This window comes from Vanessa atalanta, chromosome 26 (assembly GCF_905147765.1).
Source record: "Vanessa atalanta chromosome 26, ilVanAtal1.2, whole genome shotgun sequence".
In the NCBI taxonomy this organism is placed as follows: Eukaryota; Metazoa; Arthropoda; class Insecta; order Lepidoptera; family Nymphalidae; genus Vanessa; species Vanessa atalanta.
The window spans coordinates 2,194,164-2,221,960 of record NC_061896.1 but is presented as its reverse complement, the minus strand read 5'-3'; the positions used below and the strand labels follow the sequence as shown (position 1 = coordinate 2,221,960).

General features: G+C 31.4%; 1 protein-coding gene across 2 annotated transcripts in view; it reads left to right on the top strand.

The window, feature by feature from the left end:
- LOC125073863 (ribosomal protein S6 kinase alpha-5-like) overlaps nt 1-27,797 on the top strand; it is a 107,966-nt gene that overhangs the window by 13,424 nt on the left and 66,745 nt on the right. For both annotated transcript variants that reach the window (XM_047684944.1, XM_047684945.1), the window contains exon 2: nt 9,582-9,650. In XM_047684944.1, the coding sequence (XP_047540900.1) occupies nt 9,582-9,650 (69 nt within the window). The remainder of the gene's footprint in view (nt 1-9,581; nt 9,651-27,797) is intronic.

The window sequence follows — 27,797 nt, the reverse complement described above, 5'->3', positions numbered from 1 at the left end:
ATATATGTATATTGTATATATATGTATAAATATATAATCTGATAACACCAGTGAGATAGTGAAGTGTTACTTGACTTCATAAAGATATAATTATCGAGAGGTTTCTGACCTTGTTGTATCTTTGTATTTTACTATCTTTTAACATTGATTAAAGAAGGCTAGAGCCTTATTCTGTAAATGTGGTAAACAATAATTTATGAAGTATATTATTTTTAAATGTATTAACTAGTAACTAATACTCTGAGGATGTTGTGCATTTCCAATGTTTCTTATTTAATTGCTTTTTTTTTCTCTACCATCTTTATATTGTCTGTTGATGTTATTATGATAGCAAACTTTATCAAGCTGCTAGTAACAACTACAATTTTTCATTTAAGTGGTATTAATTATAGGTATAGCATTCCTATTTATATACACAACAATGTTGCAGTTTTAATCAAGATATCCCGTAAAAAAAATTTAAACTTAATATCTGACAATACATATTATTCATCATTATTTAATGTGTTTTTGTTTGTGGTCACACTGGTTTCATACTATCAAAAGTCCTTGACGTACACCGCGATAAGGAACAGCCGTTATCAGAGGCATGGTGGTCTTAAATGATTTTAGATTTATAATGCTTCGATTTATTTTGGATTTTTTTTAATGTTTGTATATTATTTAACAACTGCAATAATAATAATTAGAAAGAAATAAGTAGGTACTAAAATGCCTAAAGCATTATAAATGGTATATTCCAAAAATATAATTTGTTGTCTTAATTATAAATTTTAAAGCAATGATCGTGCGATTATAATTTAGAGATACCAGGTCGGAAAACGAAAATATCGATATATCTTAAAAATTAAATTTTGAGGTTATGTTTGTATGAATAAATATACATTATACAAAATGAATAGATTTTTTACTCTGGTAAATCTTAGGTACATATAGCAACACCAGCACAGCACAGTATAAATTTCCTTAGTTCACTAATTTGTTTTGTATGTAGTACCTATTTAGAAAATATTTAAAATTCGAGCAATATACATAAAAAAATCAGCTAAATAAGCTTGCGTTTTTGAATTTACTAGCGAATCAAGTTTATCGCGAGATCTTTTATTTTGTCGGCCATTTCCCATTACCCAAGAATTCAGCTGAATCCCGATTACTGGCAACATCTGAATTAGACTCTTAAGCCGACATATACATTTTCATTAAATGTAAAGAAAAGAAGCAATGTATTGGATTGATATCTTAAATGGTATTATGTTAAATAATACACCTTTATTTATATACTACATATAAATAACCATAATTCAACGCAAAACAAAATATACACTATCCAGGTAGGCACTTATCATTTGAATTGTCGTTTTACAGTTAGGCAGTAGGTACTACTGGTTCGGAATGTGGATTCTACCGAGCTCTGGCAAGAAACTGATTTCACAGTTTCTTTATTATTTTAGCTTATTTATTTATTTGACATTGTACGATATAATATACCTGCTATGATAATATGTTAATTTAATTAAATAACCTCGTCATATTACCTACGAGGCCCTGGTGATATGGGAGTGGGTTCATTTTTCACCCAGAGACTCGGAATTGCGATTCAGCAGGGAAATTCTACTAGCAATCATGGCATTCCACGTGGTCATGATTTGTACAGGAGCAATTTTTAATATTGATTTGCATATACTTTCGGTATTTCCATAATTTGTTATTAAAGCAAAATTTAATTAATAATTGTGTTATTATTTTTAAATATATTCACTGGAAACTGTAGAGTAACATCGGTAGTTTATTTATTAATGAATAACTTTTTCCTAGAATTAGACAATAATAAATTGTATCGTGTATGCGTGCTATATTTATTTCTCGTATAAAATGCATGTCACTGTTTCTGTCAAAATAATCAATTTTATTGAACATTCGTTTTTAAAAATATATTTATTTTTCTCATAATTTTATATTTAATTACTAGCGCGTGTCATAGGTTTTAAACGTTACTGCGCCTTTCCCTTGGGTCGGAGCGTGATGTTATATAATCTATATCCTCTCAATAAAAATAGACGTAACCCTAATAAGCCAACATATTTTTTTCAAAATGGACTAACAGATCCATCCATCCAAACAAAGTATAGTTTTATAGTATAACAGTTTAGTTAAAAATACTCTCAGTATGTACCTTTAAAACATTTTTTTAATCCAATATTGTGTTCCTCAATTTAACTACGTAGTTTAATATTTTAATTTTATTATATCCGTGAAAGCTTGATGAGCTTTTAAAGCTCGCTGTAAAAGTTTTAAACAATGACAGCTTACATTGTAAATAAATAATGGTATAATATATTTTATAATTTAAATTTATACCCATAGTATGTTGTGTGTATGATTTCAGTAGAGAATTTCGACGTTAAGCAATAATTATTTATATTTAAATAACTAATATTTTTTATAGTTCAAAACAGATTTATTTACACATTCAAATAAACTTCTAACACCAAGTTTTCGACCGCAAAGTCGAGTTGATCCTTCCTGGTTTTGGATATTCTAATCACTAATATTCTTACGTACATAGATGATCTACTTATACATGCAGTTCCAAAAAAATAAATTTTAAACTCATATACTGTACGAGATTGTATGATATAGTAACTTGGAATTAGTTTTCGTTTTGTACAGGAGGCAGACATTTAATTGTATTTTTATCGATTTGATGTAGTAGAAACAAAATCAAGATATTCTTTATTCAAGTAGTTTTATAAAAGCAGTTTTGATTAAATATAAAGCAACCATCGGTTCGGAAAGTAGATTCTACCGAGAAGAACCGGCAAGAAACTTAGTAGTTAATCTTTTCTACCATATTAATTACAGAGGATGTCATTAAAGTAGGATTAAATATATGTATATGTATCCTGTCTAGAAATCAACAAATACTAAGTCTCTTTAATCTTGAATATAATCTTGTTCTAAGTTTAGCATTAGCATGCATTAGCAGCCTGTAAGTTTTCCCACTGCTGGGCTAAAGGCCTCCTCTCCCGTTGAGGAGAAGGTTTGGAGCATATTCCAAACCTTCTAACTGTACTAAGTAATATGTCTTATTTACCAATGTTCTTTCGCTGATGTATGTATGACTTGAGCTTTAAATTATTTTAATAGCCCAAGTTAAAAATATTCTTATTGAAAACGGCTGTATCGTATCATACGTTTTTTTCTGTACAACCAACGTCGTAGGTACACGTTTAATATACAATAGACGTAGTAGAACGTCGGTTATCTGAACGGCGATTAACCGGATCGCTAATTATTCAAATCGGTCCTAATCGTAATACAAAAAATTGAAACCTAGTAATTTTTGTTTTGTTTTGTTGTGACAAGTTGGAACTCGCTGGAGTTCAGATATATTTCAACTGTTATGGTTGTAGAACTGTGTTTGTTAAACTTGATAAAGTTTATTCTATGTGTGACAGTTCGTTTTTCTTTATAACCAGTATGTCCGAGATTAATACCGATAATCTGCGTTCTACTGTATTGTCAAAATTCCATGACTATCGTTTAAGTATTTAATATCTGAAATCATAACAGACAAACTTACATATGTCATTTATAATATTAGTTGGGGTTATAGGATACCATCGTTTATTATACAAGATAATCATTTTACCGTTGAGGTTATTAGACTTTTCCCATTTTTCTTACACGAGTCTTTGGTATGGAAACAGTTCATTGTATATTCATTTCCTGGGAACGTTGTCATTTCCCAGACTATAAACACAATCCACAAGTTTTACTCGGTGGTAGAGCGTTGTGCAAGACCATTTGGGTACCACCCGCTCATCAGATATTCTACCGTCAAACAGCAATAGTTAGTATTTCTGTGTTCGAGATTGAAGGATTAGCAAGCCAGTTTATACAGGTGCAAGGGGCATAACATCTTAGTTTCCTAGTTAGGTGGTGATATATGGTGGTGACTACCTACCATCAGGTGGCTTATTTGTCTGCCTACCGATATATATAAATAAAATCAAATGCCGTAACTGAAATAAGCAGACATATAATATTATCAAAAACAGTGTTATAAGCGTCTGCTTCGGTATTGTTATGGTTACATGTAAACGATTGTTAAAAATTAGTAGTCACTGAGTCTCGTCTACATTTCGAGCTTGGTGGTAACGTTTATTTTGTAAAATAATTCAAAAGTGTTTGTAAAAAATCCTACTCGAATAAGTTGAGTTTAAAGATTCATTATGAAATGATTGATGTTTAGATTTGCTAATATGTACTGATTATGTGAGGAAGAGTTCATACTTTTAAGGTTACTTTTAGTTCATATCAATACCGAAGATATGATAGTTTTAAATTTAGTCTAATCCTGTAAAATGCAATGATGCTGGCAAGAGCCAAATCGAATAAATTATGTTTTGATTTGATTTTATTAATAGATACAATACACAGAAATAGATAAATTATACATCGGCTTTTATTGAGCGGGAATTTGTGCTGAAACCCGTTGATTTAAGGCCGTTTTCTGCATAGCAACTATTGGATCCTTTTACGCCGCTATCAAAGTTTAATTTAATTTTAATCGACTCGAAGAAATATTGTTTAACATAAAACTCGATTTTACTACATAGCTTAATTTTACTTTAATTGACCAAAAGCAATTAGTTGACGAAGCTTTTAAACTATTATCAAACGATAATAATCTTTTCGAGAACTAGAGGTTATAACCATAGGTGATGTATATTGTGTGTTATTGATTTTATATTAAGTGTTTTTCTCGGCGGTGAAGGAAAACATCGTGAGGATTCGTGCATGTGGCAAATTACGTGAAATTTGCCACATGTGTATTCCACCAACCCGCATTGGAGCAGCGTGGTGGAATATGCTCCAAACCTTCTCCTCAAAGGGAGAGGAGGCCTTAGCCCAGCAGTGGGAAATTTACAGGCTGCTAATGTAATGTAAAAACAAAAAGGTTCATATACTTATCAGAAAAAGTTTTCATTTTTCTAGACATTAGAATATCGAATTGTTGAAAATTATCGATTAGTTGAACTTAATGTATTCGATGTTTAATGTATATAAGTCCTGGCAGACCAGGCCACGCGTTGCTGTGGTTACGTTATAGGTTGAATTATGGTACACGCTTAATATAATAGTACAAATTTCATGTCAAAATGTTCAGCGGTTTTAAGCGAGATGCACGTTCAAATTTGTATACATTTTTTAATCGTTTTGTTGCTCTTTAGTTGAAATAGTAATGGAACTAAAATTGATTATGATATATAAACTTGAAAAAAATCTAATCTTATTTCAGGCCATAATCGACTTCTATGATTTACTATCAAACATTCCAATTTCGCTTTCATAATGTAAACTATTGATTTTATTAATTATTTACCGATTATGTTCTTAAGAAAATTTTATACTAACCAGGATTAAGTTACAAAGAGAAGTTTATTTGTAAGAGATTCTAGCAGCCACCTTTGCGTGTGAGTAAGTTGATATACTCATGTAATTAAAAAAAAAAAATGTAACATCGTTGTCTCTGTCTTATTTGTGGTGTTAGAAGGGGTAGCAAATCTTTTAGTTACGATACAGTACAGAAGGTACATGATAAGATTTTTCGTCAGTGTGTGTGTTCTTTTTGTATGAAAAATTTCATAATGATCGGATTAGTTGAAGATGTAACAGACAGAGTCAATTTCGTATATATAATAGTTAGTTTTGATATAAGAAATTTGCAATGTATCAATTATAATTTCAAATTGATACAACCGTTATAAAAAAATCAAATCTCTGTTGAAATTTAGGTCGAGATGCGAATGAGATGATATCGTATCGCGCTGAGTGGAGATTCGAATGATACAAATAATATTTCATCGTACATTTTATATATTGAGCCTTTTATTAAGAAGTCCGATGAGTTTTTTGTATCTCTTTCTATAAACTGTACTTACATAAAAACATCTTACATTTTACATTACTTGGTATTGAATTTTATTAATGAAAGTTTTGCTGTTTGACGTTAAAAAAACTTCTTGGTGTATTTCTTTACAACAGCCTAACATGAATAATTAAAAAATCGATGACATTCATTAGGCATTCGAAAAAGTTCCAATTACCCACAATATTTATAACCGTCTCCTCAAAAGGACATGAGGTTAGTCTAGCAGTATGATGTTTTCAGGCCGAAATATAATACTTTAAGAAAAAAATATATATTCGAGCCCATAAAAAATTCAACGTGTTGTATATTTTAACACAAACGGGACGTATTCACAAAAAAACAAATCTTAATCTGTTCATAAACGACGGAGCTCTGAGATAAGAAAAATACAGCCAATTCAAGAAACTCCTCTTCCTCTTTTTTGAAGTCGGTTAAAAATAATAATACAAAGCATAAAAAAATGTTAATTTTAATATGTATTTATATCGCAATAAAAATGTTTATGATGTACCAGCTGTAAAAAATATTATTATCCGATTATTTCATTTATAATTGTTTTAAATGTCATATTATAATTTTTATAAGCGACGAACGTCCGGACAAATGAGCCGTCTCAAATAATTACCTACAAATATTTTCATTGTACTACTATTTATTTGCCTCACCATACCGAATACCGGTACTTTGCCAAATAAGGGCCCTTAGTAAGCTGTTAATTATGTTCTTTGTATCTACCGATAGCATAATATGACATTCTGTAACAATGACATTGGAAAAAATGCTGGCTGGTGATAATGTACGCAGGCCCGTACCAACTAGACTATTAAAACCGAAGATAAACAAACCTTAGATTTACATCATCCAATATATTATGTGATTTGCTAATAGCTCTGCTTAATTATACTTTACATATAGTTCTTGATTAATATGTAATATGTAATAAAATATTATTCCACTAAACTATTTATATCCACTTTAATTATATGTTAAAGTTTCAAAGTTCACTACTACGCCGACATTTAAACTCAATTTTTCGCGAATCCATAATGAATATCATTGATAATTCAAGCTCTCGACCAATGATATCGCATCGATTCAAGGTCAAAGTTGTTTATTTGTCTTCCCGTGTTTGAAATAGGCTATAGCCTATTCCAATGGAAGTTCATACGATTTGTTAATAACTCAGCTATGTTGTGCACTACTAAGAGTTTATGATCAATATATATTTATTTATAATACAACACTATTGCACTAAACCACTTATTTCCACTTTAATTTTGCTGCCAAAATTCCGATAGCAGTTTCGTCAACGTTCAAAACCCAATTTTTTCGCAAATCCATAGTGAATATGTTTAATCAAGCACTCGAATATCGCGTCAATTTGCTGTCAAATGTAGTTTATTTGGCTTTTTTCCTGTTATGGTTGGAATAGAGTATACATACATGTTTTGCAACTTGTTTGTTGTAAACACGCGCTATTGACATCAAAAACTGTTGTGTACTGCGTAATTTTTGGTAGCTAACTGATGAATTCCAAAGTTGTAAACACTCATATTGCCAACGTATTTGTATAAATCCACCATAACATTCGCTATAGATAGGTTTATTACTTTTTTTTAAATATTATATATTCATAAGAATGGTAATAAATCTAGCGTATGTGTATCCGTTTAATAATTCATTCAAAAACAGTCGTGTAGACATTAAATTTTTTTTTACATTAGCAGCCTGCAAATTTCCCACTGCTGGGCTAAGGCCTCCTCTCCCTTTGAGGAGAAGGTTTGGAGCTTATTCCACCACGCTACTCCAATATCGGTTGTTGGAATATGCATGTGGCAAAATTTCATTGAAATTAGACACATGCAGGTTTCCTCGCGATGTTTTCCTTTACCGCCGAGCACGAGATGAATTATAAATACAAATTAAGCACATGAAAATCAGTGGTGCCTGCCTGGGTTTGAACCCGAAATCATCTGTTAAGATGCACGCATTCTAACCACTGGGCCATCATGGCTCGTGTAGTGTAGATTCTGTTTAAATCGGGCACATGCAAACATACATAAAGGACTTAGAATTTTTCTTTTTTAAAGTCTTTTAAAATATTTATTTATATAATTATTTATTCTTGAATTAGGTTATTATGATGTTGAAGATGAACAGGCGTAGTACGAGTTCAATAAACTATTGACTTTGAGACAATACTATATTTTTGTATGATTTAAATTTTATGACTCAAAACATTTTTATCAAACATCTTGTTCGAGTATTAAGGAAACTATTATTGAATAGAATATGCGCTTTAACTTTATAGATATAAAGGTGACAATGTCGTGTGCGTATTATGTGTCGTATCGTGATTTTATATTTAAATATGTACGAAGAAAATTTGATCTATTTTTAGTTGTAAAAGTTATGAACGTGTTTCTTTTATTTTGTTGGCTGTTGTCATTGACTGTATTAGTATGTCTGTGTGAAATTATAGGCTGGTTTTTTTATATGAAAGTTAAATAGGTTAAGAAAGAATATACATTCTTCATTTACGATGTAACCGATACAGAAACGTAATAAGTCACTGGTAGTTTTGTTTCTAATAAGATCTTTTATAAACATAGTTTATGGATGAAGATAAAAGTTTAATCTCTATATTTCTTTTTTAAATAGTTTTTGTCGTCATATTAAAGTTTGGCATTAGCCTATATAGATCTTCTGACCGATTTCGGCAATAGCGGATATTCAAATGCGTAAAAAATATTAAAATGCGTGTGCGTAACAAGAGCTCTATTTCCTCGTCCGGATAGAGTTCAGGCGAAACACCAATGGTTTACCACGTTTGTTGAGACACAGGAGAGAATAATCTGCCAATTTCCAATCTTGACATTGGTACGAAGAATTTCTTCCCAGAAAGACATACTAACTTTTTTTTGGTTGAAACCGAGATGCCTCAGGATCTGAAGCCGCATAGTTATACTTAATTAAAAGTAGGTCCTTTCAAGCATCTTAGAATCGTCATTTGACAAGGTTAATTTTAATGTAAAGCTATACAACCGCCATCACATAAATTCAACTGAGAGTAACCGACAAGAAACTCAGTAGTTACAATTTTTAATACGTATTTAATCATATAGTTACAATTATATCTATGTATCCTGTATAAACACCAAAACTTGCTAAATCCAAATTCATATATAATTTGTAAAAAAAGTTAGTACGTCTTATAAATGTATTTATTGGTTAATGTAACAACAATATATATATATGTGTGTGTATGTTAAGTCGTGTTTGCTTTTGTAGATTAACAACGTAGGTCAGACGGGTGTGATTAATTTTATAATCTCTAATCAAATCTAGGCTATTCAACTTAGTGTTACCATATTCATTGACCTTTACGTAATTCCTAAAAATTTATTACTATAAAATAATAAGTTATACACTTCTATATATATCCTTTTATGTATAATGGTTTATACATGTACGAATGGTTTATATATTTTAAATATGTTAAACTTGACATAGTAAATATGCTGGAGCTGTACTGCTGGATTTTAAATCGTACCTGTTTGTCAGTTTTTTAAAAAAAGTTAAACGTTTGAAATCTTATAATATTTTTTTCGAGATGATTAATATGTATAAATTTTTGTTACAGTTAATCTCAACAGCGCATCTAAAGTGGACATATCACATTTCGACTTGCTCAAAGTACTTGGAACTGGAGGTGAGTTATTGTTTTTATTATTTAAATTAAAAATTATCCGACGTACCTATGTATCGTTTTTGAACACCGATATCAAAATTTGGCAAACCCATTCCTTTTTATGATTGCCTGGTCACTTGCTTGTATATATATAACAAAGCTGAAGCTTTACAGCATTGTTAGACTTGCTAGTAGATAGACTTGCTAGATCTATAACTTCATCCATGGGGAAACTATTTGTGTGTAGAAAATAAAGTATAAAATATTTAAAGAAACAATATAGGCACTCTTATTCTATGATTGCCTGGTACATTTCAAAACCGTGTCAGAAAAAGTTTCACAAAATCTATGAGGAAATTTTGATCATTGGAATAAGTGTACTAAATTTTAACCCATTATATAATTATTATGTTTTAAAAGGTTAGTTTAGAACAAGTCGAATAAAAAATAGAAATCCATAGATTTGGTTGAATAATATTATTGAAATGTATATAGAAAAACGTATTTTATGTATAAATAGCTATTTTAAAGTGAATAATTTCTTTGATTTTAAAATATTTATTGTTAATGCATGTAATACCTTTAATCTGCCCAGCAATAAACTAGCTTCAGCGGTATACCTTCTTAGAAATAAAACTATAGGAGGTATTTTATACCTGAAATGATTTAATTTTAAAATAAAATATAACTTCGAATTGGAACAATACGTATATATCATCATATCATCATATCGCAAATCTAAACTATCAAATATATCGATATAAGTCTCGGACACCTGTTTATTTAATATGCTAGTTAAGTTACAATGTAAAGCATTGCGCGAGCGCAGATGTCGTGTCAATGACCCACCACGTGGTGATTGTTGTCTACCGAGGATGTCCGGGGTATGGGGGCTTTTTTTTTGAGTTTTTATTTTTATCTTTGGTGTTGATAGGTTTATTTTTTATCTCTTAATAAAAAGGGTCTTTTAAAGTACTCACCGAGCTGAGTTCATCGTTAAGCTCCTCAATTTAGTACCACGTGGTGTGGCAAGACTGATTAAATGTTTTTTTTTTCAAATTAATTAGTAAAAACGAAGAAAGTTTATAAATAATCATTTATTTGTGACATATTTCATAGTTATTTATAAAATCTATTATCGAGTGTGGTTCTTATTGACCATCATTTTTCGAACAGACACAGTATTTACCTTACAATGAAACTTCACTGTTTTTTTGTACATACTGAAAACATTGATTACACTTAAATATAAATGTAATACATATTTCAAATAATGCTTAATTATTGTGTCTCGTTATTTTTTGATTCAGTAAATTTTGTAAAGGGATTACTTAAAAGTTCCTTCGTTTTGTTCGAGAAACCAAGTAAATAGTCACGTTTTAGTCACATTTCTTTCCCGTGTCTTAATGGGTTTTATTTTAAACATTTATATTTGTACAGGATTGTTCTACTTTGTACAGAAAAACTATTTCTATATCTTAGGTTACGGGTTAGGTAATTTTTATATAAAATTATCAATAAATAGACACGTAAAAAAACTTTGTATTCGTGTGATGCGGTTCGAAGAGGAAGTTAGCCAGTCTGATTACGGGCGCCCGTACAAGGGATATGACAAAATAGATCCTATCATATCGATAAAATATTAATACAATCAAATAATCTTCTTATACATATTTAAAATTATGATATTTTACAAAATAGGCAAATATACAATAATAAATATTATCAATGAGTCAATGAACAGCTTCAATGATCTGTAACATTTCTAATTTAAAAGGACTCTTGTGTCGCAACAAATACGATTTAGCAAATTTCGTTTCCTAAATTTTCAACTCAACCAGTCAACGTTTCACCATTATTTTAGCATACAAAGAATTATTTAAAATATTACTAGTAGTTGTATGTTGTATGATATAATCTTTCTGTCTATTGTTACGAAATAAAAGTAGAATATAATATTATATTTCATTTCGGTTTTTATTTTTAACGAACTATCTAAAGCTGAATTCTCATTAGCTTTTAATTAAAAATATATATAGGAAATAAACTTAACAGTTATGGAGGTGTTATCGCCTGCACATAATTTGCGAGGGTGTTCACTCAGTGTAAAGTATTTATGTTACGTATGAGGCATTTATTCGGTCAATTGTGTAACGGTTGATATCATAGAACAAGTCTAAGAGAAATGGTGTCAAGTATATATTTAGGTTTTATGCCATCCACCACTACTCATAGACATTGGCGCCGTGTGAAATCTTAACCATTACATTAATTACCGATCTAACACCAAGCTTGGGAACCGATGCGTTACGTCCCTCGTGCCTGTAGTAGAATGATGAATGAGCCAGTTTGGCTCATTCATCATTCAAACCAAAACACAAAAATACTAAGTATCGCTGTTTAGCGGTAGAATATATGATGATGGTACACGGGTGATTTAAAAACACTAACCAGGTTTGAGCAAAACCAGATTGATGAAATAAACTCTAAACACTTCTACTTGTATGGAAGTTTTAGAGCAGCTGGTTATTTTAAATTTGGAAGAAATATAAAAACGATCAAGTTTGCCAATGCAAATGTCAGTTAAATTACAAGACACGTGTATTTGATTAAGTTTTTTCAAGTACTTCAGTACAAAAGACTAAAAAGACCCAGTAAGATTAAAACTCACTGTCAAACTTTCTTATGCAATGTATTGAAAAATCGTTACACAAAAAGTACATATTGCTATTTTTTATTAATATTATCACAAGTATTCTTCAGTCTGTCTTATCCTCCTTCACCATCTGACTAGCACATAGTTTGGATTTATTCAAGTTTACTAGATTTATTTAGTTTACTTAGAAGTATGTTTCTATGCTTTAGGTTAGACTCTCACTGCCATTTCCAGTGCACTTCATAATCTATGACTGTTGTAATAGTAATAGTTGATACCACCCATACATACGAATGTAACCGCAATATAAGTTGACATTAAGAATCATAATCCCTTAAACAAAGCAGTTTCACGACATTTCAAGCGATTACAGCGCTGATTAATTTGCTATAGAGAAGTTAATTCAGTGTACCATTTAAAGTTTAACAGCGTACTATATCGCTTTTAATGATTATTTTTTGCAGAGTTTTATTTTTTTAATTGTTACCAGGAAATGTTTTTTTTTGATAAGGAAGTTTGAAGAGCTGTTAATGAGTTTTTATTTTTTTAATTCTTGGAGTCTATGCTTCTGTAACAAGGAATAATTATTTAAATCCTAATTCATTGTTTTCTTTGTTTATGACAAAGATTTTTGGGATTGGTAAAGATTACCTCATGAATATCATTACACTGACCGGTATAAGAGTATCAGAATGTTGAATCTTTAATCAGTAATTGATTAGATGGAATATGTAATTCTACTTTGACACTGAAGCGGATCTTTTGAATATATATAATATTGATAAGTACATTTTAAAGCCCAATAATAAACTGTTATAAAGCTTACAGAAGTAATAATTTGGCTTTTTAACCGACTTAAAAATAAGAGTTTTTATAATATGTTTCCAGTATGTTATTGTCTTTGTTACTTCGAAACTCCGTCATTAATAAACCGAGTTGGAAAATTCATTGTTTGTTCGGAATACCTCTGCTTTGTCCCATTTAAATTTGAAGAGTAAAATTAAATACGTTTCAAAACCATTTTTTAAACGAGAAGCCTACTAGTGACACATTTAAAGGATATTTACTGTGGTTAAAAAATGATCATCGCCATTTTATTTAAATTAAATTATCAAATAAGTTATGTTCACATATAATATATAAATATATATCTTATAAGAGATATGTACATTGTACGGTCCATTCCTGTAACTAAATCTTACCCTATTAAGTAATTTCCCAAATTCTATCACTCACTTGGTATGTTCAACGCTTTCCGCCATCGGAACTGATAGTTCGGTAAACGTGACCCGAGACACGTGTGTATTCACGCATTATATTGTATAAATACGTCCATGTTCCGTTAGTATAACGAAGCTCCTATCCTAGCTGCTCATCCTGACTTAAAATCCATGTAAACCCCTTCCATTTACTTAGAGTTGAAATTTCCAAAAATCCTTTCATAGCGGATGCTTACGTTATTTAGTTAAATTGTATTCCATAGATTTCTAGACCCATTAGTTATGGCTGTGCATTGGCTTGGTGATTGGCAGTCGGTCGAGGCAAATGATTTTAAAAGTATAGGTATTTTTTCACAATCTTTTTTCGGTTATATTTTTATACATCAACTTTTTTAACAATTTTAATTTGGTTTTGTTCAATTATAGTCTTTACAGAGATATAGGTGCGTATCTTTATAGCTGTTAATCTTTTTAAGGTTATGATACTGTGTATTTAAGATCCAGTCGTGCCAACACTTAATTTTATTTTCACGTTATTGTGATTTTGACGCTCACTTAACTGGCACTATGAGAAGTTAAGTAAGCCTGATAATTAATTTACTTTAAATAAATAATTAAAATATTTACAAAATAGATAATATTTTTTAATTAATTAATAATTCCATAACATCATATTTGAAATTTTGTTAAAGGAATCCTATGCAATTTAAAGTTTGTTATTATCTAATTAAGACGTCATAAAATATAATAAAGCTATTTAACGAAAAAATTATTACAAACGATTTCCCTAATGTTAGGGGAAATCCCCTGAGTCCCAGCTCCACTGATAAGATAGAGTATACATAGAAATGTGGAAACGTGAATTTTTGTCGTATGCATATATATTCTTATGTGTATGTGATGTTATTAACATTAATTGAAGTATGTATGGTCTGGTATTACATTGAATGAAATAATAAACATAAAAAGTAATCAATAATAGGTTCCAATACTGCATTAATTATTATACCTAAATATTAAAGGATAAATGAAACAGAACATTAAGAAATATTATAATAAATTAATTAAAGCACATCTTTCAAATGTGAAGTCAATGGATGTTTGAGAGAGACAGAAGTGTAAGGCAGTGTAACTAAAGGCACAGGGGACATGACATTAGTTCCCAAGGTTGGTGGCATTGACGATGTAAGGAATGGTTAATATTTCATACAGCGCCAATGTCTATGAGCTGTTGTGACCACTTACTATCATCCGTGACGTCATCATATGGTGACGTCCGTTGAACAAAGTTTATAAAAGAGGTCGTAAGTAATAATATTAATGACGGTTTACGTCAAAGTTATTTAAAATAAATCATATATATAGGTGTTTCTTTAGTTAATACGTATTTTCATTTACGTCACCATACGTAAGTCACACGCTTCTTTAATTCACGGCACTTGTAATAACTCGTAGTAATTATTGTCGTCACGACTGCTTTATCTGACATTATACAATATTTTTAAAAAGGTTTTCGTATTATATGTTCACAATTTATTCCTCTTATATATTAATTATGTTCAATTGTGTTTCATGAGCCCGATCCAACTTATGAAAGTCTATGGTCGATAGAACGCCTTGGTTTTTGTCGTTGGATTTTTTATGAGCCATAATGTTATTATGTAAAGACACGTGCACACAACTTTATGAGAGATTCTTATTATTTTAAGGTAGGCGACGCAGGTCTAGCTAATGTTCGTCCAGTGGTCGAATATCGACTATTACCATTTTTATAATATTTATTGCTTAAGAATTAATAACATCAAGTGCTTAAATATAAATTAATATGAATTAAAAATAGTTACTGTATAAATCTCGACCGCGTGGAATGGTGGCAAGAATGCTAGCAGCATTTCCCCGTTGATTTTTTTTTTATGGGTCACACATTTGTGTATAACTACCGAACAAATAATATAGTTTATTTTAATTTGATCCGAATAGTTACTTTTATATATTACTTAGTAAAAGGCTATTCGTCATTTAGTAAAGCTATTTGATTTCATTAGGTTTTCATCTTATATTATAAAAAAGTATCTTGTCACGCCGCACCCTTAATTTATAATGCGTTTGTAATCGTAAAACGTCCTTACATTGTAATGATGTATGACGTATTGTACATAATTTGAGTTTTATTTCTGCACTTGTACACGATTCTGATTACGATAAGAACTAGTTAGATTGCTAATGAATAATATGATGCATGCTCCAGGCACTGCCGCCATTCGTGTGATAACGTACAGGCGTGTGTGCATACGCGTAAAATCTGTTACAAGTTTCTACGTCAACACAAGCACCGGCTGATTATGCCAATACTTTTGTCATACTGTTAATTTAAAAATAATTTAAACGGTTAACGTCTAAAATTCCATTTTTAAATTTTATTGAAATATAAATTTAGTTGTTTATTAATTATTGATACTAATAATAAACTTTTTGTTAGAAGTTCTTCGTATACTTAAATCGAAGACTAGAAAAATACATGTACGAACGAAGTCATACGTTTTTGTGAGAATTAAACTACGTTGAGGGTAGATGGAAAAATATCATTGCATTTATATCATTAATTTAGTTTTATCTTTTGCCTTTTGACATATTGCTCGTAAATATTATCAATAATTTAAATACATTTGACCTATTCGTTTTAATAAAATATATGAAAGTAATCTATGAATAACTTAAATTCTAACTTTGAACTTTATAGTAGTGATATAATTTTCTTTGCTTCGTTCCGACCAATCGTTATATTCAAAGAGCGTTTAAAGTACCGGTTCTAAATATTTTTAATGGCTACCACGCCTCTTGTTCTTTTTTTAAAATATTCTCCTACTCGATGACCACCTTCACTAAATTACCGTTACTTGATTACCGGTTGTGACGTCACGTCAGTTGACAACAATTTTGTGTTCTGTTCCGCTGTGTATTGGGTCAACATCCTTACCAACTCATGTCCTTATAGAGATTTGAGATTTTTACGCTTGCTTGAATTGTAATTTTTTTTTTTTTATAATTTTACAAGTGACTTAACCTTTTGATCATGTTCATGACCTCGGTTCAATAAAAAAAACACTCAAGTATCTTTGACTCGCGTTTTTTTTTAATATATGCTTTAAACAATTTTAGTGATTGCTGATTACGTGTCATATATAAAACTAATTATCATTAGAATACGTATTGGAAGATAGTTAAATGGTATCTGATTTTGCATAATATACAGTTATACCCTTTTTTATTCTAGTCCAATAGATTGTTAGGGAAATAAGAACAAAACTCTTTTAAAACCGAATTCAATTTCCCACGACGCACTTGCCGCAGACTTTCTCACAAGATTATTTCCGAAATCGAGATTATAATGTTATTCAACTTTAAAAGTACAAAAACAAGGATGTCCGGTCAGCTGATTAAACAAGCTTTATCCCAACTGTTTTGACTTTTTTTTAATTTTTGGTTATAAATAAAAAAAGAAAACGAGGACAGTATGGGTATTCGATCTGGGTACCAGGGTATTATGGGTATGTAAGAGTCAATACCAGGACGGCGTTCGTCGCGCCGGGTCGTCGACCCCCGAAACTGGCGCGTAGCGGTGCCCGGTCGTTACCCGCCCGTCCTTAAGCCGCTCGTGACCTTATGTCCACCTGGTACTTCGACATATTATTAGTGGCGAAATTGCTTTGATTAGCTTATTAAGAAACTAATTATTTGATAATTAACAAACACACTTGTGGCTTACGACTTTGTGGGTGCGAATATAGTTTATGATTTAACAGGAAACAAAAGATAAACATTGTATTGTTTTAATTCAGTAATAATTAATCAGTAAATTGTATCAATAATTTAATCTTTATATTAATCATTATCTCACTAGAACCGTTATTATATATCTTATAAATATTTTTGTAACAAAATGTACAGTTATTTCTCTAGTTGATGATAAAAATCAACGAATACTTGAAGTATAACCGTAGAAGTGGACCATTCAAATCGGATGTTAGCACGGTGATATTGATACAATCCGTTCATTGCTCCCATCGTCCATAGACAATTCCATGAAATTGCAAAATGATCAAATTCTTATTGTAATCATGACTCGATAATAACTATTGTATAGCAGTCGGTCCATGAAAGAGGTTACATGTCATTAAACTGTCAAAATTGACATAAATTATAAGTAAACATTAGCATTTATAGGGTCTAGTATAAACTCTTCCTGAATATTAATTGCGAATTTGTCACGCAATCAATATATCCTGCTGATAAAAGTAAGTTACGTAAATGTTATGAAATATCTAAATAATATGAAACGCGAATGAATACTTATGAATAAAGTCGGTGCGTGTCGGAGCTAAATTAAAAAAATAACTTTTAGGTATGTAGGTATGTTTTTATTTATTTATTCGAGATGCGTATAGGAGGGTAAAATATGTGTTTATAATATACTTATAACCTTACTAAATATAACGTTACTAGTTTTTTTAAATGTGGATGACGTCTCTCGTCTATCCCCGTATTTTATATGTATATATGTATTCGTACAGTATGTTATCTTAGTGTAAAATGGCTTTAGGTATAAGTGACGTTCAGTTTTGTAACATATTAATTATATAATACGTCAGAAGCGTTGTCTTGTCTAATAAAAAATATTTATGATTAATATATCCTTGGCTAATTAACATTAGCATAATAACTCGTTCCATACATACACTTAAACATTCTAAGTCCAAATACCTTTTTTTTAAATGATTGATGTCAAAATGTAAAATAAAGTCACGTATGTTTACACTATTTTCTATTTAGATTTCGATAAGGATATGCAATTATGTCAATTAAATATGCGACGAGAGCCGAGATGGCCCAGCGGTTAGAACGCGTGCATCTTAACCGATGATTTCGGGTTCAAACAAATTTTCATGTGCTTAATTTGTGTTTATAATTCATCTCGTGCTCGGCGGAAAAGAAAAATCCGTATCAATTTAATAACAAACATATTAATAAATAAGCCTTATATATTATTCAAAGCAGTTACTAAAACGAATACAATTTATATTATTTGTATAAAATTGTAATTTTGTCTCCAGCTTCAAAGGTTAGAGGTAAATTTCAGCGAGTTTCGTGTAATGGGCGGCCACTTTCGAATTTAGTTACAAGTTTTGACCCACTCATACTCACGTGAAGTCAAATAAAAGCTTGTAAAATCACATAGCAATGCATTTCGAAATACGCGTTCTAAAGTTCGCTTTAGCAAACTAACAGCTAGCAAGTTAATTATATAGTCTATGGTAGACATAGACTATGTTTTCTGTATAATTCCCGGTATTATATTTGTATTTGTTGTGAAACATTTTGTTTCATTGCTGCTATGATTTACAATTAAAAGAGAAAATCTTAAATGGTAATACATTTTGGTGGTAGGGCTTTGTGCAAGCCCGCCTGGGTAGGTACCACCCACTCATCAGATATTCTACCGCCAAATAACCCCTGTATTGCTGTGTTCCTGTTAGAAGGGTGAGTGAGCCAGTCACAGGCACAAGGGACATAACATCTTAGTTCCCAAGGTTTGGTGGCGCATAGGTGATGTAACGAATGGTTAATATTTCTTACATCGCCTTTGTCTATGGGCGGTGGTGACCACTTACCATCAGGTGGCCCATATGCTTGTCCGCCAACGAATGCTATAAAAAAAGAATACTCATTATACAATAAAAGTTTATGCTATGATTGTTACGAAATTTTATGTACATGCTAATAGCTTACGATCGCGGCTTCGCTCGTAAAAAAGTAGCAAATGTCCTTTCTTAGAATTCAACCTTGCTTCATACTAAATTTTATCAAATTCGGTGCAGTGGTCTAGCCGTGAAACAGCAACAGACGGACAGAGTTACTTTTTACATTTATAATATTAGTATTGATAAATAAGTGATAAAATTAAGCAGATGTTTTTATCTCTATTTTTTAACTACGGAACTTGCGGATTGATATGTGCTTTCACTATTGACGTTTTTTTTTTTAAATATTTAGAGGGCGTTAAGCGATGACATTAATAGACCACCCGCATGATAAGCTCATAACATAATGAACCCGATTGTTCAGACTCTGTGAAAGTTTTGTAATATTTGTTTTTTGGGTAACCGTGATATGACATTATTACGCTACAAGTTTTTACCTTGACTGCCTCGTAGGTTTAATGGTTATTTCTCAATAGCAGGTCCTTAGTTTACATCCCAGGTCGACCCGTATTGAGTTATTGAGTTTTTCAAATATAATTTATCTACAGAAAACTATAATTGACATTTTAAAAATTGTTTAGTTTTGAGAACATAATACATATATTTTTGTAATTCTATTGAAATTTAATGCACATTTAGTGTTTTTGACAACTGGGGCAGTCCGTTGACAACTCCTTCAACTCAAAACAAAAAACGAGAGTATTAGTTGCACTTGAGTTTTTTTATTATTTGTTTGTTTTATTAAAACTCTGAGTTTACTTGTAAGCTTGTAGCTCTACATGTTTGAAATTTTGTAAACTTTAATCGATTTAATTTCGTATTGATTTAGTGTATTTTATACACTAAAGTGTATTACAGTAAAGTGTATTTTATACACAAGTAGTATATTTATTAGTACATAAGATTAATAAATTAAACCTGTAACCTAATTATTTGTTATTGTCGTTATGCAATAAGATTGTTAATTTTTAAAATAACTTAAACGTCTCTACAAGACTTAAATACAAGTTATCGATCTAGTCTTTATAAAGTAAAAATAATTCTAATGTATATAAGGTTGAAAATTGCTTAATTTAAAATTTTTCAATAGTACATGTTCTCAGATTAGTGTAGTTTTAATAATAATATTGATTCCTAAAACGGATGGACGGACATAGCTTAACTATACAACGAGTTCAGATTTTTTAATGGATTTTGTATTGATAACATCGAAATAAATAAATGCACAATCCTCAGTGAAGTTGATTCGTGAGATAAGCTTTAAAACTCTTTAAGAATCGAGGAATCGTTGCCCCAGACGTGCATGTGAACTTACGGCATTTTATTATTAAAAACTTAAATATATCAAGTATAACTTCTTAAATTTTTACGTATGCATGAATGAATACTTATTTTAGCATTTCAATGTAATGTAATGAATAAGTTCGGTTTCATTGAAAAAAAAAGCATGCCCTCTACCTAACACAAGTGAGGTAAACAACCCTAAGGAGAACATCTGCCCTTTGTGGAAAAAAGCGCGCCACCTGGCCCATAGCCGGCAGTTTTGTGATATACAGTGTTCGTTTGTGCTTTGAATATTGTATAGTTACTGCGGGATATTACGAATCATAAATAACTTTTTACAGTCTAGAGTACAAATCGTTTAAAAGGAATACGATTCTTGAACGTAATTGTAAAATACAATATTAATTTTTGAGTTAATCATTATGTTTAAATTTCACATACCATTGACAATAGTTAGGTTACTTTGGTTACTTGTAGTATAAACTTATTTTAATCGCTACAAATTGTCAGACTGTTTATGAAGACTAATTAATTTATTTGGGTACGTTATACGGATACGCTTGGCGACCGACGCGACGGTTTCTAGTTAATATACCTACATTTATTAATCCCAGGCTTTTTTATCATATTTGTAATGTTGTATTGTTATGTATAGTAATATACCGTGCTTGTCCTTTCCGTACTTAGAATCACCTCAAGTTTTTAGGTATTGTAAATTTAATCCTTTCGTATATATATATATATATACATATATCCTTCCGACTGATTTTGTCTCGTACACCATAGAGACAAAATAATTCTGCTACATATACACAAATGTGTGAACTTCTATTCCCTTATATTCATCCCATTGGTGATATTAGAGATGGATGCAAGACTGCATGTTCTTAACAAGGAGGTACTCAGATTTTTTTTGACAAAAATAGCTCTTACTGTCATTGACCTTCGATCGAAACCCAGGATGACTTAGTCTGCAGCCGTACAGGCTAGCTGCTAGACTAACGAGGCAGTTTAATGCAAATTACATACAAAATATAGTTTAAAAAAAAGTGTTATCACGTATTTGTTTCTAACGAGTTTTACGCCTCGCTCACCGAACAGTACCGTCGATCGTCCGAATATATTATCCTTCCAAGAATTGTACACATTAACGATGGAGTTAGTGGGACTGTTAAAATTAATAATGGCTTTTCGTGTAACGTACTTTGCCAACTGTAATTGTATTTAGACGTGGGCAGTCGAGACATCGTTTGACTGGATTTTTGATTCGAAATTAATACTAATTTCTTGTTTCAATTAGTTAAACTAATAAGTTTTGATACTTTAAATAATGGTTTATACGCGATGTGCAACATTGCTCATGCGGAGGTTTTATTATGCTAATACATCTTAATAAAACTATAACAAATGCTTTATATACACGCAGCGCCCTTATTAAAATTCTTGTTTATTATATGACTTATAAAAGCAACGTTATTGGTTTGTGTTATTTGCATTTATATATAAAAATAGCTACTCGTCCCGACTTCATGCTTGTGAAATAAAAGTTCTTTACTTCCCGATCGCATCGCCATCTACTGGGCCCAATTCAAACCATTGGATGATTATTATACGATTAACACAAATAAAAAAAAACAATCGATATCGGTCCAATCGTTTATTAGAAGTTAATTTTCATACAGAAGATTTATTTATTTAGATGTATATAAAAGATATATTCTATCAATATATATATAAGAAATTCAATGGTTTTCATTGACGTATAATTTTATCTCATTATGTTTTTTTTAAATGACGTCTAGATTTCCCTTGATTTGTAAAATTAATCTGAGAGATCCCGTGATGTAAGGTTAAGAGTTATCAATTGCGAAAGGTCACGTTAAAGTGTCACTATTAAATGTGGCAAGGTCGGTAAAAAAAATTCACGAGACAGCTTTAAAATATTTTCATTATCTCAGCTCGAGCCTATGACCCAAAGGTCAAGGACGTCAAGGCTAAACGCTAGGGTTCGAAGGGTCGTAACTCTGAAATACGAGTGTTGAACTCGGTAGTTCAACACTCTTAAGGCCGCGTAAGACTCCGAGTAACCTGTTAAGTAACCGGGTAATCTTATAAGTTCATAAACCTTAGAAGATAACTTTTTATTCTATTGATTAAAAAAAAAAAACAAATTCGAAGGAAATTGGAATAGAAAATAGATGATAGATGAACAAGGGAAGGGAAGGTAGGGAAGGGGGGCCTCGTTGAGTCTCCAGCAGTGATTGTCTGATGATAATAAATATTCAAATTTCGTTATAAAATTATATATATTATAAATTATTACATAATATATGAAGTATTTTAGTTCATATCATAGGATAATGAAGGCTCCCCTATTCTCCGCCTTACGTGTCCAGTCGGTTCAAGATCATCGGTCCACGTGACTGGAGCGCCCTTGACGACGAATAAGGGGGAATAACTGAACTTAGATTAAAGATAGAGATGAACAGAAGAGAAAAACAGAACTCAAATAAATGGAATAAGTTCAGCGAATGATATCAAAATGTGGGAGTGTTATCAACGAATCATGCATAAATTTGACACAGTATTATGATGTAATGTTGAAAAATTATAAAAATCCATACGACACGACATTATTACAATTCCGACAGTCAGTTTTCTCTCACGTTTTGAACAGAGCGATTGCCATCAAACCTCTGCATAGGGTATGCACTATAGTTATAGAATATAGATACATACAGCTCGGTATAGTTGGTGATGGTTGTTTCGGAATTTTATATCATACGAAAAAAAAATCTATTAAGTTCTACATTCTGAACCACCTGTTCAGAATGTAGAACTTAATAGTTTTTTTTTTACTCTAATTTAAATTTAATTTTTTGTAGTGACTATTCAAAACTGCTCGTAAGAAATTAAAAACAATGATTTTATGCCTATAAAGTCTGAGCTTAGAAGTCATCACACTCTCGTTTTCATCTCAAGTTGAACGAATATACAAAGGTTCAATACTCGCTTCCATTGCAAAACTCGGCTGTGTTAATCAATGTTTGAGCTACGTTTCGTTCAAACACTCTAGTCGTCTGACTTGTTACGAGACAATCTTTTTGTTGGACATTTAATTCTTAAAGAGTTTTTACTTTTTTCTGATTGATTTTTTTTTCCTTTCGGCTTCGTAATTGGTTGAATACGTAATGTAATCGTGATTAAAGAGAGAGCGCATTGAGGGTTAATTAATATATTAATAATATTTTTTTATATTGAAACTTACTCAGTAAATATTTGCGTATAAACTGTCGCCTCCAGGAAAACGTTTTGCAGAGCCAAGGAAGAGACATGATAATTTTTTTTAAATATAAATAATTAAATAAGCCTTGTAGAAAGTGTGACATTCGAGAGAGGACACGAGTTCGTGGTCGTTCGTATATACGACCTTATGAATATTGAGTTTAAGTAAGTTCATTATTTTTGATTTTATAATATAGGTAGGAGGGGCTATCCCCGTCCATAGACAAAGGCGCTGAAGAAAAATTAACCATTCCTTTCATCGCCAATGCGCCACCATCCTTTGGAACTAAGATGTTATGTCTCTTGTATGTAGTTACACTGGCTCACTCACCCTTTAAACTGGAACACAACAATGCTAAGTATTGCTGTTTGGCGTTAAGGCTGTTAAAATAGTTGAGAAATATATTTTTTATATGAGTTTAGAGATGCACAAAACTATGTAACCGTTGATATATATATTTGTGTATATATGTGGTATGTCCAAAGGTAACACAGGAGTTAAACATCTTTGTATATATTTACTGAAGCAGTGAGTACGTAGCTTTGATATGTTAATGTATTTAAAGTGGCCTTGAGAGGTGCATTGTTACCTACTCGCATATTTTATTTTCTCTGTGACAAAATAATGTTGCCATATTTAAAATTATTTTCTTTAAAACTTTCTTACTAGAAGACATTTTGTAGTGAATTGTTTTACAATTATATATAACCCCTTTATTTCCACTGTCAATGCGACAATACACCTTGTGTTTATACACTGGCTCACCCGACTCTAAAAAACGGAAAATAAAAATAAAGAGTATTCTTCAATGAATTATCTTCGGTTTTTAAAAAGCTTATCAGTTAAATTTAATAAAAATACTTTTAATAAACATTTTAACGCAAACTGACTTACAGGTTGACAAATATTTTAATATACACATATGTACACATTAGTGGGTGTATAATAATAAGAACTAATTTATGTTTATATATTGATTTTTTTTTAACAAAGATTCTCTATATACCTACTGAGCATGGTTTTCAACAATGAATCCACAAGCTATTGTTTCGATGTGTCAACGACCCGAAAACGATCTATTAGCATTTTATCAGTTTTTTTTTTAATATATATATAATACGTATAAGTATATGTCACGTGACACGATTGTATTGAAATAAGTCATTGACGAATTAAATATTGCAATGTGTTTTTTTGTCTGTACTGTTTGTAGATACGATTTTGATCAATTTTATACGAATACGTTTAATTAGGTACAACTTTTTTTTTTCATATATTTAATATGTAAGGCAATGTACGCTTTACACATAGTCACTCTTTAATCCGTGTGTTGACAGCTTTTAGATAGAAAAACTCAATATTTTTTTAACTCGGGACTTTGGTATCTGCGACCTTAAATGAGACCAACGATGCATTCGTACAAATCTATATACGTATCTTATATATTAATAGCGTAAGCCGATTTTGTCCCGGTGATTATGGGACGACAGTTGCATATAAAAATCGGTTATGGTCTCATTTTGAAGAGCTCCAGCCGTAGATGTCTACAAAAATAAAGAGGATTTTTGATTGCAATTTATTAAATTGTTATGATTTAACAAAGAATTAATTTTAGAGAGCGGGTAAAAGTTACTGGCCACGTAAGCGAGCGGCGCTATGGTGGTATAAAAAAAAACAAATATAAATCGTGGGAACGCACGCCGGCAGTTTACAATGAAATTAAATAAAAAAAACGTTGTCATAGGTTTCGATATTTGTCAAGTGGGAAGTTTCGCGTTCGACCCATTAGTTAATATAAATGCTCTTTGACGGATAAATTTCTGAATCGAAATTGATGAAACCTAACGTTGGTGCCTAACATCTTATGACTAACTCCTAAGACGTGGTCGTAGCCGCGGATGAGTAGTTAATTATAAATGTAAAAGTGAGTTTTTGTATTAAATTGTAGAGACCGTATTATACTGCATGTATATATAAGTAACGCTTTGTTAATTTGCAAAAAAAGGAGTTTCGTAAAAATTTTTATATACATATATGAACGTTATACATGTAACGTGTCTTTACGGTCGTTGTGGATCGTAAATACTATAGGTATAGATGACTTTTCCCCGAGTTCAATAAACTCGTCTTGTAATCAACATAATACGTGAAACGAAATGATTACTAATGCGACTTTGTACCTTAATTCTAGAAAATAATCGTAAGTACTAAGTAATGAATTACACGGCGTTGTTTTTTATGATTTATTAGATTTCGTGGCTGTCGAAAAGGGAATGAGGAAGGCTCAGTTGTTTGTCAAGTTAACGTAAGATTCCGGGTTCGAATCCGATTAAATAAATATTAAAAAATGTTTGTTTAATTTTTGAATTATTTTTCTCCGGATATCTATTAAAAATATGCTACATTTGTATTGACCGGCTCGCTTTAAAGTGGCATGGTGGAATAAGCTCCATTTGTGGACATTGGTAGATTACATTTTGACAGTTATTTATTACAATCAAAATTACATCAGCAGTATTGCTCGGCAAGAAATCACTTGTATCACATTCACTGTTTTAATGCGTGTTTAATTTAATTGTTTGGCTTGGTTCTGGTTTTGGCTTTGTGCAAGCCCATTTGGGTAGGCACCCACTCATAATTTATCATACCGCCAAGCAGCAATACTTTTTATTGTTGTGTTCCGGTTTGGAGGGTAAGCCAGTGTAACTACAGGCACATGGGACAACTTGGTTCCCAAGGTTAGCGGAGCGTTGGCGACTGAAGTAATGCTTATTTTTTTTACGCCGGCAATGAATATGACATTTCTATATCACATAATAATATGTAATATAGAAATGGACAATAATATTAGAATGCTTCATTCGCTCAGCGTCTTTATTCGCTCGGTTGTCAGTAATAAACCATTATCTATATAACATACTGCTAAATTTCAAATATACTCTATGTCTCTTAAACGTTACATTTATTTCAAACATCAAAGAGAACACGTAATTAAAGAATATCTTTGTTAAAAATATATTTTTCATAATTTCCCCGAACGAACAAAATATATGAAAACAAAATAGGTATCTGCGCGATTCTCGAAACGTGAGTTATTCTGGATCGTATCGTGACCTTCGCCCGTGTCGTTCTCTGAGGTAATTTGCAAGCCGGTGGCATTTTTAATGCGACGTCTGTTAATGTCATGGTATCGTTAGGCGGCCGAGCAAATGAGCCCCCTGATGGTAAGTGGTCACCACCGAACATAGACAATGGCGCTGTAAGAAATATTGACCATTCCTTACAGCACCAATGCGCCACTAATCTCGGAAACTAAGACGTCCCTTGTGCCTGTAGTTACATTGACTCACTCACCCTTCAATCTGGAACACAACAATACTGAGTACTTCTGCTTAACGGTAGAATATCTGATGAGTGAGTGGTACCGAGACGGGCTTGCACAAAGCCCTACCACCAAGTAAATAGTTATATCGGCTTTCGTTTATTTAATTGTTCTACATCGTTACTGATATTATAAATGCAAAAGTAATAGATACTCTGTCTGTTACCTCGTCACGCTTAAACTGCTGATCAGATTTCGATGAAATTTGTTATGGAGATAGATTGTGTCCTGGGAAAGGTCATATGTTACTTTTTATCAAGGAAATCATCCCTCCGAGGTGTGAAAGTAGGATTGGATGTTTGTATGGAAGTAAAATGGGGGCGTTAAAGTTTAAAAATTTCGTGCATTTAAAGCCGCGGGTTCTGCTAGTTTTTTATATATAAGCCGATATGACACCGTACAATGTCTGTCCCGCACGTGGATCTTTACTTGGGATTGCGGTTTAAACGGCGAGCTTAATTTTAGTTTATAATTCATCTCGTACTCGGCGATGCAACAAAAGATCGTGAAGATACTTACGTATCGGTTGAAATTCCGCTAAATTTAGATATCCATGAAGTCGTACATGAGCAGACGGAATA